The 15,335-nt window shown below is 37.5% G+C and overlaps 1 protein-coding gene and 1 pseudogene across 6 annotated transcripts in view; both read left to right on the top strand.

The window, feature by feature from the left end:
• Positions 1-15,335, top strand: part of RB1CC1 (RB1 inducible coiled-coil 1) — a 106,219-nt gene that overhangs the window by 83,672 nt on the left and 7,212 nt on the right. For 4 of the 5 annotated variants that reach the window (XR_004274401.1, XM_032296076.1, XM_032296075.1 and 1 more), the window contains 5 exons: positions 264-372; positions 473-713; positions 8,915-8,969; positions 9,954-10,001; positions 14,238-14,296. Coding sequence is in view for 4 of the 5 variants with exons in the window: in XM_032296076.1 (XP_032151967.1) it covers positions 264-372; positions 473-713; positions 8,915-8,969; positions 9,954-10,001; positions 14,238-14,296 (512 nt within the window). In the remaining variant the exon portion in view is untranslated. The remainder of the gene's footprint in view (positions 1-263; positions 373-472; positions 714-8,914; positions 8,970-9,953; positions 10,002-14,237; positions 14,297-15,335) is intronic. The other variant, XM_032296078.1, reaches the window with a different exon arrangement.
• LOC116563454 lies at positions 7,704-8,633 on the top strand (annotated as a pseudogene). The gene has a single exon (XR_004274402.1). The product of XR_004274402.1 is annotated as a 60S ribosomal protein L6 pseudogene (transcript).

Genomic DNA, 15,335 nt, shown 5'->3' with positions numbered 1-15,335 from the left:
TCTTCAAAATTTCAAAATCTCTGACAGTAAATATATGGACAATAATAAGAAAATAGAATTTGCTTTCAGTATACTTAAATTGGAACCAAGTATCTTTGCCACAGTATGTTGCATTTCATTTTTAAAACATTCATGAATCACACTCTATCTAACCTTCATATACAAACCCACCACAGAAAAGGATATTTGCAAGTTTATTTTCTAAGTCCTAGCTGCTGGGTACATGCAGATAAATTTAAATAATTATTATTCTCTTGTTCCAGACCAATTTTAACACTGTTTTAACAAGAGAGAAAATGAGAAAAGAAAACATAATAAATGATCTTAGTGATAAATTGAAAAGTACAATGCAGCAACAAGAACGAGATAAAGGTTCGTACTATTTTGTAATGCTTTTTAATTGAAAAAATATATTCATGCTAAATTTTTTTTTAATTACACAATACTTTTTTCATGTTGGGGGGTCTTTCAGATTTGATAGAGTCACTTTCTGAAGATCGAGCTCGTTTGCTTGAAGAAAAGAAAAAGCTTGAAGAAGAAGTCAGTAAGTTGCGTAGTAGCAGTTTTGTTCCTTCACCATATGTAGCTGCAGCCCCAGAACTTTATGGAGCTTGTGCACCTGAACTCCCAGGTGAATCAGATAGATCCGCTCTGGAAACAGCAGATGAAGGAAGAGTGGATTCAGCAATGGAAACAAGCATGATGTCTGTACAGTAAGTATGGCTGTTTTCAACTATTGTTTAAGACTTTTAAAGCACTAGTGAAATTCCATAAGTTATAAAGCTCTGAAAAGAGAAAATATTTTTAGCTGTTGACAGCCAGTAATGGACAACCAGTACTGGTTGTTTACAGGCTGTATATCTGAAAGTTGTGCTATTTTAATTCCTTAAACTGTACATGTGAGAAAACATTACTGAATGAGTTATTTTGGGATACTTTTGTATTATACATAATATGTGGACCAGAATTATCCTATACTGCCAAGATAAAGATCATGGCAGTAGTGTTGAGCCATTCTTATTTACAAGGAATGTTGACATTTTGGGATCCATTACCTATAAAGGGGTAATTGTAGTAATGAATATATTCATTTTGGTGAGGAAAGGCACGGCAGTTTTATTATTATTTGTTTATTCATATATAGCAAATGTTTACAGAATTACATTGAAATCTTGGCAGAGCTTACTGGAATTTAGAACTTTCTTCAACAGTTCTTCATTGAATATAATGTAAGACTACTAAAATTGTGCTTACAATTAGTGTCTGTGGGAGAGACAGAACTGGGACAAGAAAGTGCTCCTTTCCAAAGGACCTTGCAAGTAGAGTTTGCATTTCCAGCTACACCTCTGGGATTTCAGATACGGGAACTGAGATTCCAAGGGCAGAAAGTCCAGATCATTATGCCACACAAATAATTATGCCCAGTGGCAAAAATAAAATAGAACTTCACCCCCATATGAGATAGAAGAGTAGAGCAAAGTAATTTGAACAAGGGGTTACCAAAAGATATCGTAGAGTATCAATATAGTCTCCATGCTCGAACAGATCCAGGTTCAAGTCCTGAGTCTGACACCTGCTTGGGAATTTGAGCAAGTTATCCATCTTCCCTTATTTTTTCCATCTACAAGATAACAGTTACGATACACCAGCAGGGTTGCTTTGGGCATTAAATTTAATGAGCTCCTGTGAGACGGTCTAGTACATAGTAAGAAACCAGTAAGTACAGTGTCCTTCATACCCCACCTCCTGCCCACTAAGAAGAAAGCAGTCAATTGCATCTTCATTTAAGCCCATTATCTGCCTGACCTTAGAGAAACTTCAGCACGGGATTTTTTTTTTTTTTTTTTTCTGTTTTTTTTGTTTGTTTGTTTGTTTGTTTGTTTTTTATAAAATTATTTAGGTTTCTGTCTTTCTGGTTCAAAGGAAAGTAAAAGAAATTGATTACCTTTAGACTTGGAAGGATATAGGCTTAAGAATGTATATTAAAAATAAAATAGAACAAAAAAATGTAATTCAAAAACCAAGATATAAACAAATAAAACATGGTTATTTAGAAAACCTAAATGACAGAAAAGTATGTCCAGACGTGTGAAAAAAGTGAACCACCTTATTAAAACCTCTCAGAAAAAAATACATCCAACTGCATTCTACGTATGAGAGGTACCTGGAGCCAAATGATATAGAAAGTTTACTATAATGTGATTCAGAAAGATACAGAAGGAAAAAATATAAAAGCAATTCAAAGCAAAAGGCTTTAAAAAGCTAGCGGAATTTAGGCTTTTTGATTAACACATAAATTATACGTATTTATGGTTTACATTGTGATGTAGTTACATGTATACATTATATAATCAAATCAGAGTAATTAACATATCACCTCAAACATTTATTATTTCTTTATGGTGAGAACATTCAAAATGTTCTTTTCTAGCTGTTTTGAGATACTACAGTACATTACTGGACACCAAAACTTACTCTTCCTATCTAGCTGTGGCTTTATACGTGTTGACCAGCCTCTCCTCATCTTCTGTCCTCTGTACTCTCCCAGCCTCTGGTAACCACTGTTCTGCTCTGTACTTCCATGAGAGCAGCTTTTTAAGATTCTGCATATGAGGGAGATCATAGGTAGGTTTTGTTATAAATATGAAAATTAAGTTATTCAGAACTAAAGTAACAAAAACTGAGAGATATAATCAAAGTGTGGTACTCTGAGAGAACTGTATAGCCTCAAGTACCTTTAGTTTTTAAATGAATTAATAAAAGCAGATGAGCCACAATAAAATAAATTTGTTTAGTAGATACTGAAATAAATATAAGGTACAAATAAATATGTATAATGAAAAGAGGGGCATAACCTCAGGTATAGTTTTAAAAATTAGAGAACATGATATAAGTTAATCTCACCTGTGAATTACAAGGAATCTTAAAGACAGTTTTAGCTTATCAAATGCCATGTGGTGTTATGATGATACAGTCATCATGACCCAGTGGATTACTTCAGGAATGCCAGAGGAATAACTATAGTAGAATATGTTACCATATTCACTCGATTATTTGAGACGATTTATAGAATCATCTCAGTAGTAGCTGAAATGATAATTGATACAATACAGTGCCCATTTATTTAATAGGTTTAACCAAAAAATTCTTAGCAGACTAGGAGTAGATGAGAACTTTCTGTTTATTTGCAAGTATATTTGAGAGGCATAGCAAGCATTATATTTCATACTGAAACATTTAGAGCCGGGCGCAGTGGCGCATGCCTGTAGTCCCAGCCACTCGGGAGGCTGAGGTGGGAGGATCGCTTGAGCCCAGGAGTTGTGGGCTGCAGTGCGCTATGCTGATCCAATGTCCATACTAAGTTTGGCATCAATATGGTGACTTTCCGGGAGCGGGGGACCACCAGGTTGCCTAAGGAGAGGAGAACCAGCCCAGGTCGGAAACGGAGTAGGTCAAAACTCCCGTGCTGATCAGCAGTGGGATCGCGCCTGTGAATAGCCACTGCACTCCAGCCTGGGCCACATAGTGAGACCCTGTCTCTTTAAAAAAAAAAAAAAAAAAAGAAACATTTAGAAGTATTTTCCATAAATTCAGGAAGAACATAAAAATGCCAGCTGTTACCATTGCCATTCAGCAAGACAAGTAAAATTTGGAAACACTTAACTGTCATCATTTTCAGACAGTATCCTTTACAAACCACAAAGACATAAAGAAATATTAGAATTAACAGGGTACATCAGTGTAGGTCATAGATATATCCAAAGAGGAGTAGTTCGCATATTTATCAACAAAAGCTGATGTGAATATGTATAAAAGATCCCAATAAAAATTTTAAGAAATAATTTATTTGTAATAAATTTAACAAAAATATATAAGACTATGGAGAAAACTAAAACTTTATGAATGGCCTGAAAGCTATATGTGGAAAGATGGATGGAAATGGAGTATTATGAAGATATTCTTTTTCTCCTCAGATGTATTCAGTGCTTTAATCTATTATTCAACTAAAATTCTAATATGTTAGGTAAAAAGTGATGTTTTCTGCTAAAATTTATATTTTAAAAATGTATAAAAATAATTGATAGCATTTCTGAATAAAGATCAGGGAGTAGAGATTTGTCCTGCTATGTGTTAAAATATAGTGTTAAACTAGATAGATAATATTTAATTCAGTACATTATTGGTATAGCCACAGACAAATAGATTAATAGAATTAGTAATCTTGAAACAAACCAATGGATATATGTAGAAATCTACATGTGACATTTTAAATCAGTTTGATAAAGGATGGACTCCTCAGAATGGGACATTAGAGTCATTGGTTATCTGTTGTTGGGAGGTGAGCCATATTTTACATTGTATATAAAAACAAATGATAGATGTAGTAAAGACTAAATTTGTTTTGAACTTACAGAGTTTCTTAAAAGACTACTCTGAAATCAGAGTAGGAGAGCACTTGGAAAATAATCAATATTACATTGAAATTTAAAACCTTAGTACAACAGAAAACACTATAAACAGCAGAAGTCTGGTGGTTAATATTTTTAATAAATAAAAGATAAAAGATAAAAACTTTTAAATAATGCAATTTTTTTTTTTAGACAGTTTCACTCTTGTTGACCATGCTGGAGTACAATGTTGCAATCTTGGCTCACCCCACCTTTGTCTCCCAAGTTTAAGCGATTCTCCTGCCTCAGCTTCCAAAGTAGCTGGGATTACAGTCATGTGCCACAAGGCCCGGCTAATTTTGTGATTTTAGTAGAGACGGGGTTTCTCCATGTTGGTCAGGCTGGTCTTGAACTCCTGACCTAGGTGATCCCCCAACCTCGGCCTTCCAAAGTGCTGAGATTACAGGCATTAGCCACCCTGCTCAGCCAATGCCAATTTTTTTTTATAGTCTCTTTTAAAAAGTAGTAGAGAACTCTTCCCAACTTATCCTCTGAGACCAATATTATATACTAATACCAAATCAGACAAATATATCACAAGAAAAAATACATGTTTTATAACTATTTATACAAATATTCTCAAGAAAATATTAATAGATCCAGTCTGGCAGAATACAAAAGGAATTTCAGTTGGCTTTATTTCAGAAATGCAAGGTTGGTTGAACATCTAAAATCAGTATATGTAATATACTGTATCGGTAGAATGAAAGGACAGAAAAACACATGATTATCTCAATAGATGAAGGAAAAGCATTTGACCAAACCCAACAGCCTTTCATCATAAAAACACTCAACAAACTAGGAATTGACTTCCTCAACCTGTTAAAAGGCATCTGTGAGAACCCACAATTAACATCATACTCAGTGGTGTAAGACTGAATGCTTGGCCGGGCGCGGTGGCTCGCACTTATAATCCCAGCACTTTGGGAGGCCGAGGCGGGTGGCTCACGAGGTCAAGAGACCGAGACCATTCTGGTCAACAAAGTGAAACCCGTCTCTACTAAAAATACAAAAATTAGCTGGGCATGATGGTGTGTGCCTGTAGTCCCAGCTACTCGGGAGGCTGAGGCAGGAGAATTGCTTGAACCCAGGAGGCGGAGGTTGCAGTGAGCCGAGATCGTGCCATTGCACTCCAGTCTGGGCAACAACAGCGAAACTCTGTCTCAAAAAAAAAAAAAAAGACTGAATGCCTTTCCCCTAAAATCAAGATGAAGATGATCTGCTCTTGCCACAGCTACTCAGCATTATATTTGGAAGTTTTATAAGGGCACTTAGGCAAGAAAAAGAAATTAAAAGCTTTGGCTGGGCACAGTGGCTCATCCTGTAATCCCAATACTTTGGGAGGCCGAGGTGGGTGGATCATCTGAAGTCAGGAGTTCAAGACCAGCCCGGCCAACATAGTGAAACCCCGTTTCTACTAAAAGTAAAAAAATTAGCTGGGCATGCTGTCATCTGCCTGTAATCTCAGCTACTTGGGAGGCTGAGCCAGGAGAATCACTTGAACCCAGAGGCAGAGGTTGCAGTGAGCCGAGATTGTGTGACTGCACTCCATCCTCAGGGACAGAACAAGACTCTGTCTCAAAAAAAAAAGAAAAAAGAAAGAAAGAAGTGCATCTAGGTTGGTAAGGAAGATATAAAACACTATTTGCATATATAGCCTGATCTGTTATTTAGCAAATCCTAAGGATTCCTCTAAAAAACTATTGTAAGTAATAAACCAGTTCAATAATGTTGCAGGATACAGGCTCAATGAGCAAAAATCAGTTGGAGCCGGCTGTGGTGGTGCACACCTGTAGTCCCAGCTACTCAGGAGATTGAGGCAGCAGGATTCCTTGAGCCTAGGAGTTTGTGAACAGGGACAACGTAACAAGACCCTCTCTCTTAAAAAAAAAAAAAATGTCATTCTTTCTACTAGCAGTGAATCATTCAAAAATGAGATATAAAAGACAATTTCTTTTATGATGGCATCAAAAAGATAAAAATATTTAGGAAATAGATTTAACATAAGTTCAAGACTTGTACAAATTATAAAACTTTGTGGGAAAAAAAGAAGATAGAAAAGCATCCTGTGTTTGCTGACTAGAAGACTTAATCTCCTTGAGATGGCAGGCCTCCCTAGATTTATCTTCCAATTCAGCATGATTCTTTTTTTTTATTTTTTTGAGACAGAGTTTTGTTCTTGTTACCCAGGCTGGAGGCAATGGCGCGATCCCGGCTCACCGCAACCTCTGCCTCCTGGGTTCAGACAATTCTCCTGCCTCAGCCTCCCGAGTAGCTGGGATTACAGGCATGCGCCACCATGCCCAGATGATTTTTTGTATTTTTAGTAGAGACGGGGTTTCACCATGTTGACCAGGATGGTCTCGATTTCTTGACCTCGTGATCCACCCGCCTCGGCCTCCCAAAGTGCTGGGATTATAGGCATGAGCCGCCGCGCCCGGCCCAAATTCAGCATAATTCTTATCATAATCTGAACTGTGATTTTTGCAGAAAAGACCAGGCAGATCCCAAATTCATACGGAATTGCAAGAGTCCCAAAATAGCCAAAGCAATCTTGAAAAATAACAAAGTCTCACACTGTTTGACTTTTAAAATTTGTAAGCGAGGGTAATAAGATACTGTAGTGCTAGTCTGATATATATATCAATGGAATAGCATTGAGAGTCCAAAATAAGCCATTGCATTCATGTCAGTTGAACCCTTGCATTATGGTCAAGGGTGCTGAAACAGTTCCATGAAGGAAATCCAGCAGATGGTACAGGGTTAGCATAGCTGGATATCCCGATGCAAAAAGATGAAGTTGGACCCTTTCTTCACATATGCACAGGTTGACTTAAAATAGACCATAGATTTAAGTGTAAAAGCTAAAATTATAAAACTCTTATAGAAGTCAATCTTTATGATTTTATATTAGGCAAAGCCTCTTCCTAAAGAATTAACATGTTGAAGAAGACAGAATACCTGCCTTGCATCAAGTTGCTTAAAATATAATTGGGGGATTATACCTATAGATGAATTTTAAAACCTAAATAATATTTGTTTTTCTCTTTTCTAATTTTATAGCATTTTTTTTTCTAATTAGTTTTTGGATGTTTTAGTGTAATGGGCAAATTCACACCTGGCATAGTAACTAGTGAGTACATAGCATCCGCTTAGTAAATCTACTGAAGTCTTTAGGCACTCAAGAACTACAACTTTATCAGTAACATGGATTCATTCACATAAAGGGAGAAGAGTGGTTCTTAATTCCTGAGAAAAATAAGAAATTTAGCCCTTTCCCATCTTGCAAGATGGCGGGTGAAAAAGTTGAGAAGCCGGATACTAAAGAGAAGAAACCTGAAGCCAAGAAGGCTGATGCTGGTAGCAAAGTGAAAAAGGGTAACCTCAAGGCTAAAAAGCCCAAGAAGGGGAAACCCCATTGCAGCCGCAATCCTGTTCTTGTCAGAGGAATTGGCAGGTATTCCCAATCTGCCATGTATTCCAGAAAGGCCATGTACAAGAGGAAGTACTCAGCGGCTAAATCCAAGGTTGAAAAGAAAAAGAAGGAGAAGGTTCTTGCAACTGTTACAAAACCAGTTGGTGGTGACAAAAACGGCGGTACCTGGGTGGTTAAACTTCGCAAAATGCCTAGATATTATCCTACTGAAGATGTGCCTCGAAAGCTGTGGAGCCACGGCAAAAAACCCTTCAGTCAGCACGTGAGAAAACTGCGAGCCAGCATCATCCCCGGGACCATTCTGATCATCCTCACTGGACGCCACAGGGGCAAAAGGGTGGTTTTCCTGAAGCAGCTGGCTAGTGGCTTATTACTTGTGACTGGACCTCTGGTCCTCAGTCGAGTTCCTCTGCGAAGAACGCACAAGAAATTTGTCATTGCCACCTCAGCCAAAATTGATATCAGCAATGTAAAAATCCCAAAACATCTTACTGATGCTTACTTCAAGAAGAAGAAGCTGCGAAAGCCCAGACACCAGGAAGGTGAGATCTTCGACACAGAAAAAGAGAAATACGAGATTACAGAGCAGCGCAAGATTGATCAGAAAGCTGTGGACTCACAAATTTTACCAAAAATCAAAGCTATTCCTCAGCTCCAGGGCTACCTGAGATGTGTGTTTGCCCTGACAAATGGAATTTATCCTCACAAATTGGTATTTTAAATGTCCTGATGATCTAATTAAATAACTGATTACCTTTAAAAAAAAATTTAAAGATATCTCTAGTTAAATGCATACACAAAATTTTACTTATTAAATTATTTCAAAAGGTTTATAGATATAGGTCTACAGAGAATATGCAACATTGAAATTACATGCTAACTGAAATAAGCTACCGTTGAAAATTTACAAAAACCCTTAAATTATTAAAGTGACCTCTATTAATATTTAAATTTCCAAAATCTTATTGAAGAATGAATGTAAAGGTTAGAATTTTGAAAGACTGAAACTAAATTATTCTTTCACTTTTAGAGAAAATATTCATATGTTGTCTGAAGAAAAACAGCGGATAATGCTGTTAGAACGAGTAAGTAAATTCTCTTCTCGAAGTACCATGTTAAATATGTTCACTTTTAGATACAGTTAAAGAAACTTCATTCTGGAAACATACAATAGACTATTTGTGTTTATCAGTTAAATCTTTTTATGATTAACTTTGTGGTCATTGTTTTGGGAAGTCTTGTCATTTATGATCTTAGTAGCTAAACAGTTGGCAGTATTTCAGCCCCTCCCATTTTTTGTAATTTCCCAATGAGTGAAGTCTGTATGAGAGGAAAAAGTTGGTAGTTTTCATTAAATAAATATGTGAATAATAATATTATCCAATACTTAAGAATTCAGCAAAATGACATAAACAGCAGTTTTAAACGTCTATTTTAAAAAGTATTAAATACTTATTAGAAATGTCAAAAACAAAAATAAGTAATAAAGAGAGTTTTGTTTTTAATAAAGATTAATTGAAATGGACAAGAAAAAATTGACAATAAAGGGGTTCCCTTTATCAAGGGTACTATAAGATCAATTGGTACACATTTGGCAGTAATTCATAGATTACTTTTCATTCTTTATGCCTATAAGATTTCCAGCAATGTCATTTTTTTCTTTACAAGCATAATTGTCTGATAAAAATCCAAATTCAGGATTGTACAACTTTATTTGAACTATAGCATGTGTACTGTTATTAAAGGGTTATGTGATTTTCTACCTCACAATAACCTGAGCTGTATAGAGCTCAGATTTTGCTACATATTTATATATTCCAATGGTGTTTCTAATGCATATTAATGTTTGACAGTCCTTGGTAAATGTATCTAAAATTGCTCTGGTTCTCATTTAAGCCAGTAGATAATGAAAACAGTTGGAAAGGAGTCATGGAAAATAATATGCCTATCAAATTTTCATACTAGAACGGAACATTTTTGTCTGATGATAAGAACTTTTTAACTATCATTGTTTAGATTTATTTGAGTAGGTAGAAGAGTAAACCCTAGGTCTCTCTTTCCACCTGCAGACATTGCAACTGAAGGAAGAAGAAAATAAACGGTTAAATCAAAGACTGGTAAGATTTTTCTTCTTGGTAAATTTGTCTTAACATTTTTAAATGATTTGCATTATATTTCATTATGAAGATATTCCATCAGAGGATGTGTGCTGTGACTGATTTATCTATAGTAGGTTTGTTGACCTGTGTTGGTCATTGAATCCTATTGATTTTCAGAATGCTGAAGTCAGGCCAGAAATATCACCTAACTGTAGAGTGGGACTTTTTCTTTGTGTGAAATTAAATAATGTCTTGCCGAGACTTAAGACTATAGATCTGACCAGTTGAAGCACCTAAGATTCTTTTTAAAAGAATCATGAAAATCAGTTTTGAGGTATGCTTCATAAGCATTTTGAAGATTAATATGTTTACTCACAAGTGTGCGTAATTTTAATACGTTATTATCTTTTCATGAATTTTTTTTTTTTTTTTTTTTTTTTTTGGAGACGGAGTTTCACTCTTGTTACCCAGGCTGGAGTGCAATGGCGCGATCTCGGCTCACCACAACCTCCACCTCCTCGGTTCAAGCAATTCTCCTGCCTCAGTCTCCTGAGTAGCTGGGACTACAGGCACACACCACCATGCCCAGCTAATTTTTTGTAGTTTTAGTAGAGACAGGGTTTCACCATGTTGACCAGGATGGTCTCGATCTCTTGACCTCGTGATCCACCCGCCTCGGCCTCCCAAAGTGCTGGGATTACAGGCTTGAGCCACCGCGCCCGGCCCATGAATTTTTTTTTTTAAGACTAAGTCTTGCTTGCTCTGTTGCTTAGGGTGGAGTGATTTCAACTCTCTGCAACCTCTACCTCCCAAGCTCAGGCGATTTCTTGCGCCGTAGCCACCTAAGTAGCTGGGATTACAAGTGTGCACCATCATTCCTGGCTAATTTTTGCATAATTAATGGAGACAGGATTTCGCCATGTTGGACAGGCTGGTCTCAAACCCCTGGCCTCAAGTGATCTGCCCACCTTGGATTCCAAAGTGCTGGGATTTACAGGCATGAGCCGCTGTGCCACCAGCCCTTTTCATGGATCTTATTTTTAAGTGAAAGTGCCTGAAAGGCAGGGGATCCCATATGATACTATAAATTGCCCTGGTTTCTATTGCTTTGTTTTTAATTTTTAAAAAATCAAGACAAGGTCTCTCTGTCACCCAGGTGAGAGGGTGGTGCGATCTTGGCTCACTGCAGCCTTAGTCTCCTCGGCTCAAGCAATCCTCCTGCCTGAGCCTAGCAAGCAGCTGGGAGTACAGGCAAGCGCTGCCACGCTGGTTAATTTTTGTTTTGTTTTTGTGGAGACAGTTTTCCCCATCTTGTCCAGGCTTGTCTGGAACTCCTGAGCTCAAGCAATCCGTCTGCCTCAGCCTCCCAAAATGCTGGGATTCCAGGCAAATTGGAATTGCCTAGAATTTTGCTGCATGTGGCCAGATTGCCTTGGCTTTAACCTGTGAACTTAACCAATTATTTGAACAGCCCATTTTATAGCCAGTTATATGTTTTAATAAAGCAATAACTTAATTTTTTCAAATTCTAATAATTATCGTTTACAAGGTAATAGGAACTGTTTAAGGTGTCTGTTATGTACTTTTGAAATACTTTTTAGAATTTAAGTTTTTAAAAAATGAAAATGTCTTGTAGTGAAACATTTCCTTTTTTATACCTTAACTTGAACAGCAAAATTTACATATTTTGTAGCGATTATACTGTGAATCATTAATTTTGTCACAAAATCCTAGAATAATTGCCTATCCCAGACATGACTCAACATGTGTTTTATGTAGTATCCTCAATAGAATATAAGCTGTCTTTGGCAAGGATTTTCATCAGTTTTGGACACTGCTACATTCTTAACATCTAGAATGCTAACTTGTATACTGTAGATGCTTGGCATATGTTTTTAAATTGTGAACCCAAAAGCATCTGAGACAGGTCTCAATCAATTTAGAAGTTTATTTTGCCAAGGTTAAGGATGAACGCATGACACAGCCTTGGTCCTGATGACATGTGCCCAAGGTGGTCGGGACACAGCTTGGTTTTATACATTTTAGTTTGACAGGAGACATCAATCAGTATGTGTAAAATGTTCAGTCTGGAAATGCTAGACAATTCAAAGCCGGTGAGAGGGCTTCCAGGTGATAGGTAGATAAGAGATAAATGGTGGCATTCTTTTGAATCTGGGATTAGCCTTTCACTGAATACACATTTACATGTCAGAGGAGGGTAGAGGAATTGTCACTTATGCCTTGGTCTGGCTTAGTGAAACAATATGGCCAAGAAAGTAATCAGATATGCATTTGTCTCATGTAAACAGAGGAACCAGAGGGATGACTTTTGAGTTCTGTCCTTTGTCCACAAGGAGTTTCCTTGTGGGCAAATTATGAGGTCTTTGTAGCTCTCTTATTTTAGGAATAAAATGGGAGGCAGATTTGTCTGATGTAGTTCCCAGCTTGACCTCCCTTTGGCTTAGTGATTTTTGGGTCCCTAGATTTATTTTCTTTTCACGGAGTAAATTGCCTTTCAGACCCAGAGAGCATCACAGTCACATTCAGAGAGGTGTCCAAATGTAAATCACACTTTTACATACACTTACAGCTATATTCAAATATTTTTCCTTCCTTATCTTCATTTATAATATATGAAAAAGTTAAGCTTTTAAAAATTTTAAATAAAGTTGAATTATGGTCTTAAAAATGATGGTCAATCTTATCTTCACTGGCAGGATATAGACCATTTGTCTGGATAATATTTTTGGGCGGGGGGGGGTTGGGGACAGAGTCTCGTTCTTGTTGCCCAGGATGGAGTGCAATGGCGTGATCTCGGCTCACTGCCACCTCCACCTCCCAGGTTCAAGAGATTCCCCTGCCTCAGCTTCCTGAGTAGCTGGGATTACAGGCATGCACCACCACACCTGGCTAATTTTGTATTTTTAATAGAGACAGGGTTTGTCTGTGTTGGTCAGGCTGGTCTCAGACTCCCGACCTCAGATGATCTGCCTGCCTTGTCCTCCCAAAGTGCTGAGACTGCAGGTGTGAGCCACCGCGCCCGGCCTCGTCTGGATAATTTTAGTAAGCTGCTCTACAATTTTAGGCCTTCCTAGTTATTATTTGTTTTCTTTCTCTTTTTAAAAACACCTATTGAGAACCCCGCATTGTACCAGATAGTGTTCAGAGGGAAATGTAGGAAATTCAGAGCATCAAAATTAGGCTTAATAAACAAAAAGAAATTCTTTCTTGTTTGGTTTGTGCAACCATGCATTGCGCTCACTTTGCTTGGGAAAGATGTTTTTACCACCCTTTCAAGCTTCGGAGACCTTGGTTTCCAAGCCCCAGGTCTTATAAATGGATTGAAGCCCATTTGAAGAGCAGAACACTCCCTGCTGAGCTCCCAGGATAGCTTTTCAGCTAGCAAGTACCATTTCATTTTGCTTATGATCAGGAGAGGAAATGGTTGGAAATGGTTGGCTATTGCATCTTTTCCCTCTCCCCTTACCCCTTTCTTCCCCTCCCGCTCCCCCTCCCCCTTCCCTCTCCCTGTCCCTGCCTTTCTCCTTCCCTCCCCATCCCCGTTGGAGTTTTGCTCTTATTCCCCAGGCTGGAGTGCAATGGCGCAATCTTGGCTAACTGCAACCTCTGCCTCCTGGGTTCAAGGGATTCTCCTGCCTCAGCCTTCCTACTGGCTGAGATTATAGGTGCCAGCCACCACACCCAGCTAATTTTTTGTATTTTTAGTAGAGATGGAGTTTCACTGCATTGGCCAGGCTGGTCTACATTCTGGTCTCAACCTCCTGACCTCAGGCAATCCACCCACTTAAGCCTCCCAAAGTGCTGGAATTACAGGTGTGAGCTATTATGCCTGGCTAATTTTTTGTGTTTTTTTTGTAGGGACAGGCTATCACTGTTTTGCCCAGGCTGGAGATTTTAAATCTTTTTGGTTTTTTGTTGTTGTCGTCATTTCAAAAGGAAAGATTTTGAAACTAATGCGCTAGAATTTTCAAAGTCTTCTTGAAAATTTTGGCATTTTTTCTGTTTTATTTTTAAGATGAAATATGTAAAATATGATTCTAAAATCAATGTTTAATTCAATCAAATTGACTAATTGTTGAGGTAATTATTAATGAATGTAAGAACTATATTAGTTTGGGCTCTTTAAAGCTGGGACACAGGCTTTAATGTGTGTAACAGTGAGTGAAATTTTTACAGTATGAATTACATATGGTATTCAAATTGTGTAAGTTCATAAACTTTTTGTTTTTTTAGATGTCTCAGAGCATGTCTTCAGTATCCTCAAGGCATTCTGAAAAGATAGCTATTAGAGAGTAAGTATTTTAGTTTTGTGAGTATTTTTTTGTGAAAAAAATTCACTGAATTGAATTGTTAATGAAAATGTATTTTAGTGACAGTGATCCTTCAGGTCCAGGTTCATTGAGCTGAGGGTTTTGTATTCAGTAGTAGTAAAAGTTTTTTATTGGAAAGCAGGATTTTTCTAAATTGTTATTCTGGAAACATTTAGATTGCCAAAACATGCCTATTATGCTTTATGATACACATAAATATCCTTGAAGCCCTTTCCTCCAGTTCACTTTTCAGCATGTGCTACCTCTTTTTAATCCCATTTATCTCCTTGGTCTTGTTCATCTATATTGGAGAGTCTTGATTTGTATTTAAGTTGCAGTATTTCCTCATTTTTCGTTTTTAGATTTTATTTTATTGATGTGCTGCAAATTCGTAATAAACCATGAAATTGTCAACAAAGAGTCAAACTCTGTAAAATATTTGAAGAGCTTTATTCTGAGCCAAGTGTGAGTGACCATGGCCTATGACACAGCCCTCAGGATCCCCTGAGATCATGTGCCCAAGGTGGTCGAGGGTTTTTTACATTTTCAGGAGACATGAGACATCAATCAAATACATTGTAGATACAAGTTGGTTTGGTCCAGAAAGCCAGGACAAGTGCAAGGTGGGAGGGCAGCTTCCAGGATATAAGTGGATTTAAAAGTTTTCTGATTGGCAGTTGGTTGGAAGAGTTATCAATAGAAAGGAATGTCCAGGTTAAGATAAGAGGTTGTGAAGACCAAAGTTATCATGAGATGAAGCCTCCAGGTAGCAGGCTGGTGAGATAATTGTTTGTAAATGTTTCTTATCTGTGTTAATGTTAAATTCTTGTTGACTTTTCCTGAACTCTAAAAGGGAGGAGGACATGATGAGGCAAGTCCAACCTCCATTTCCTGTCATGGCCTGAACCGGTCTTTCAGGTTAAATTTAGAGAGCACTGGGCTGGCCTAGAGGAGGAAGTCTATTCAGATGGTTGGTTAGGGAACCCTTAGAATTTTATTTTTCTTTTACAGAATTTATCAG

This window comes from Sapajus apella, unplaced genomic scaffold, assembly GCF_009761245.1.
Source record: "Sapajus apella isolate SASKATOON/1434 unplaced genomic scaffold, GSC_monkey_1.0 scaffold35, whole genome shotgun sequence".
Classification (NCBI taxonomy): Eukaryota; Metazoa; Chordata; class Mammalia; order Primates; family Cebidae; genus Sapajus; species Sapajus apella.
The sequence above is the reverse complement of the archived record's forward strand: the minus strand, read 5'-3'. Positions and strand labels throughout refer to the sequence as shown.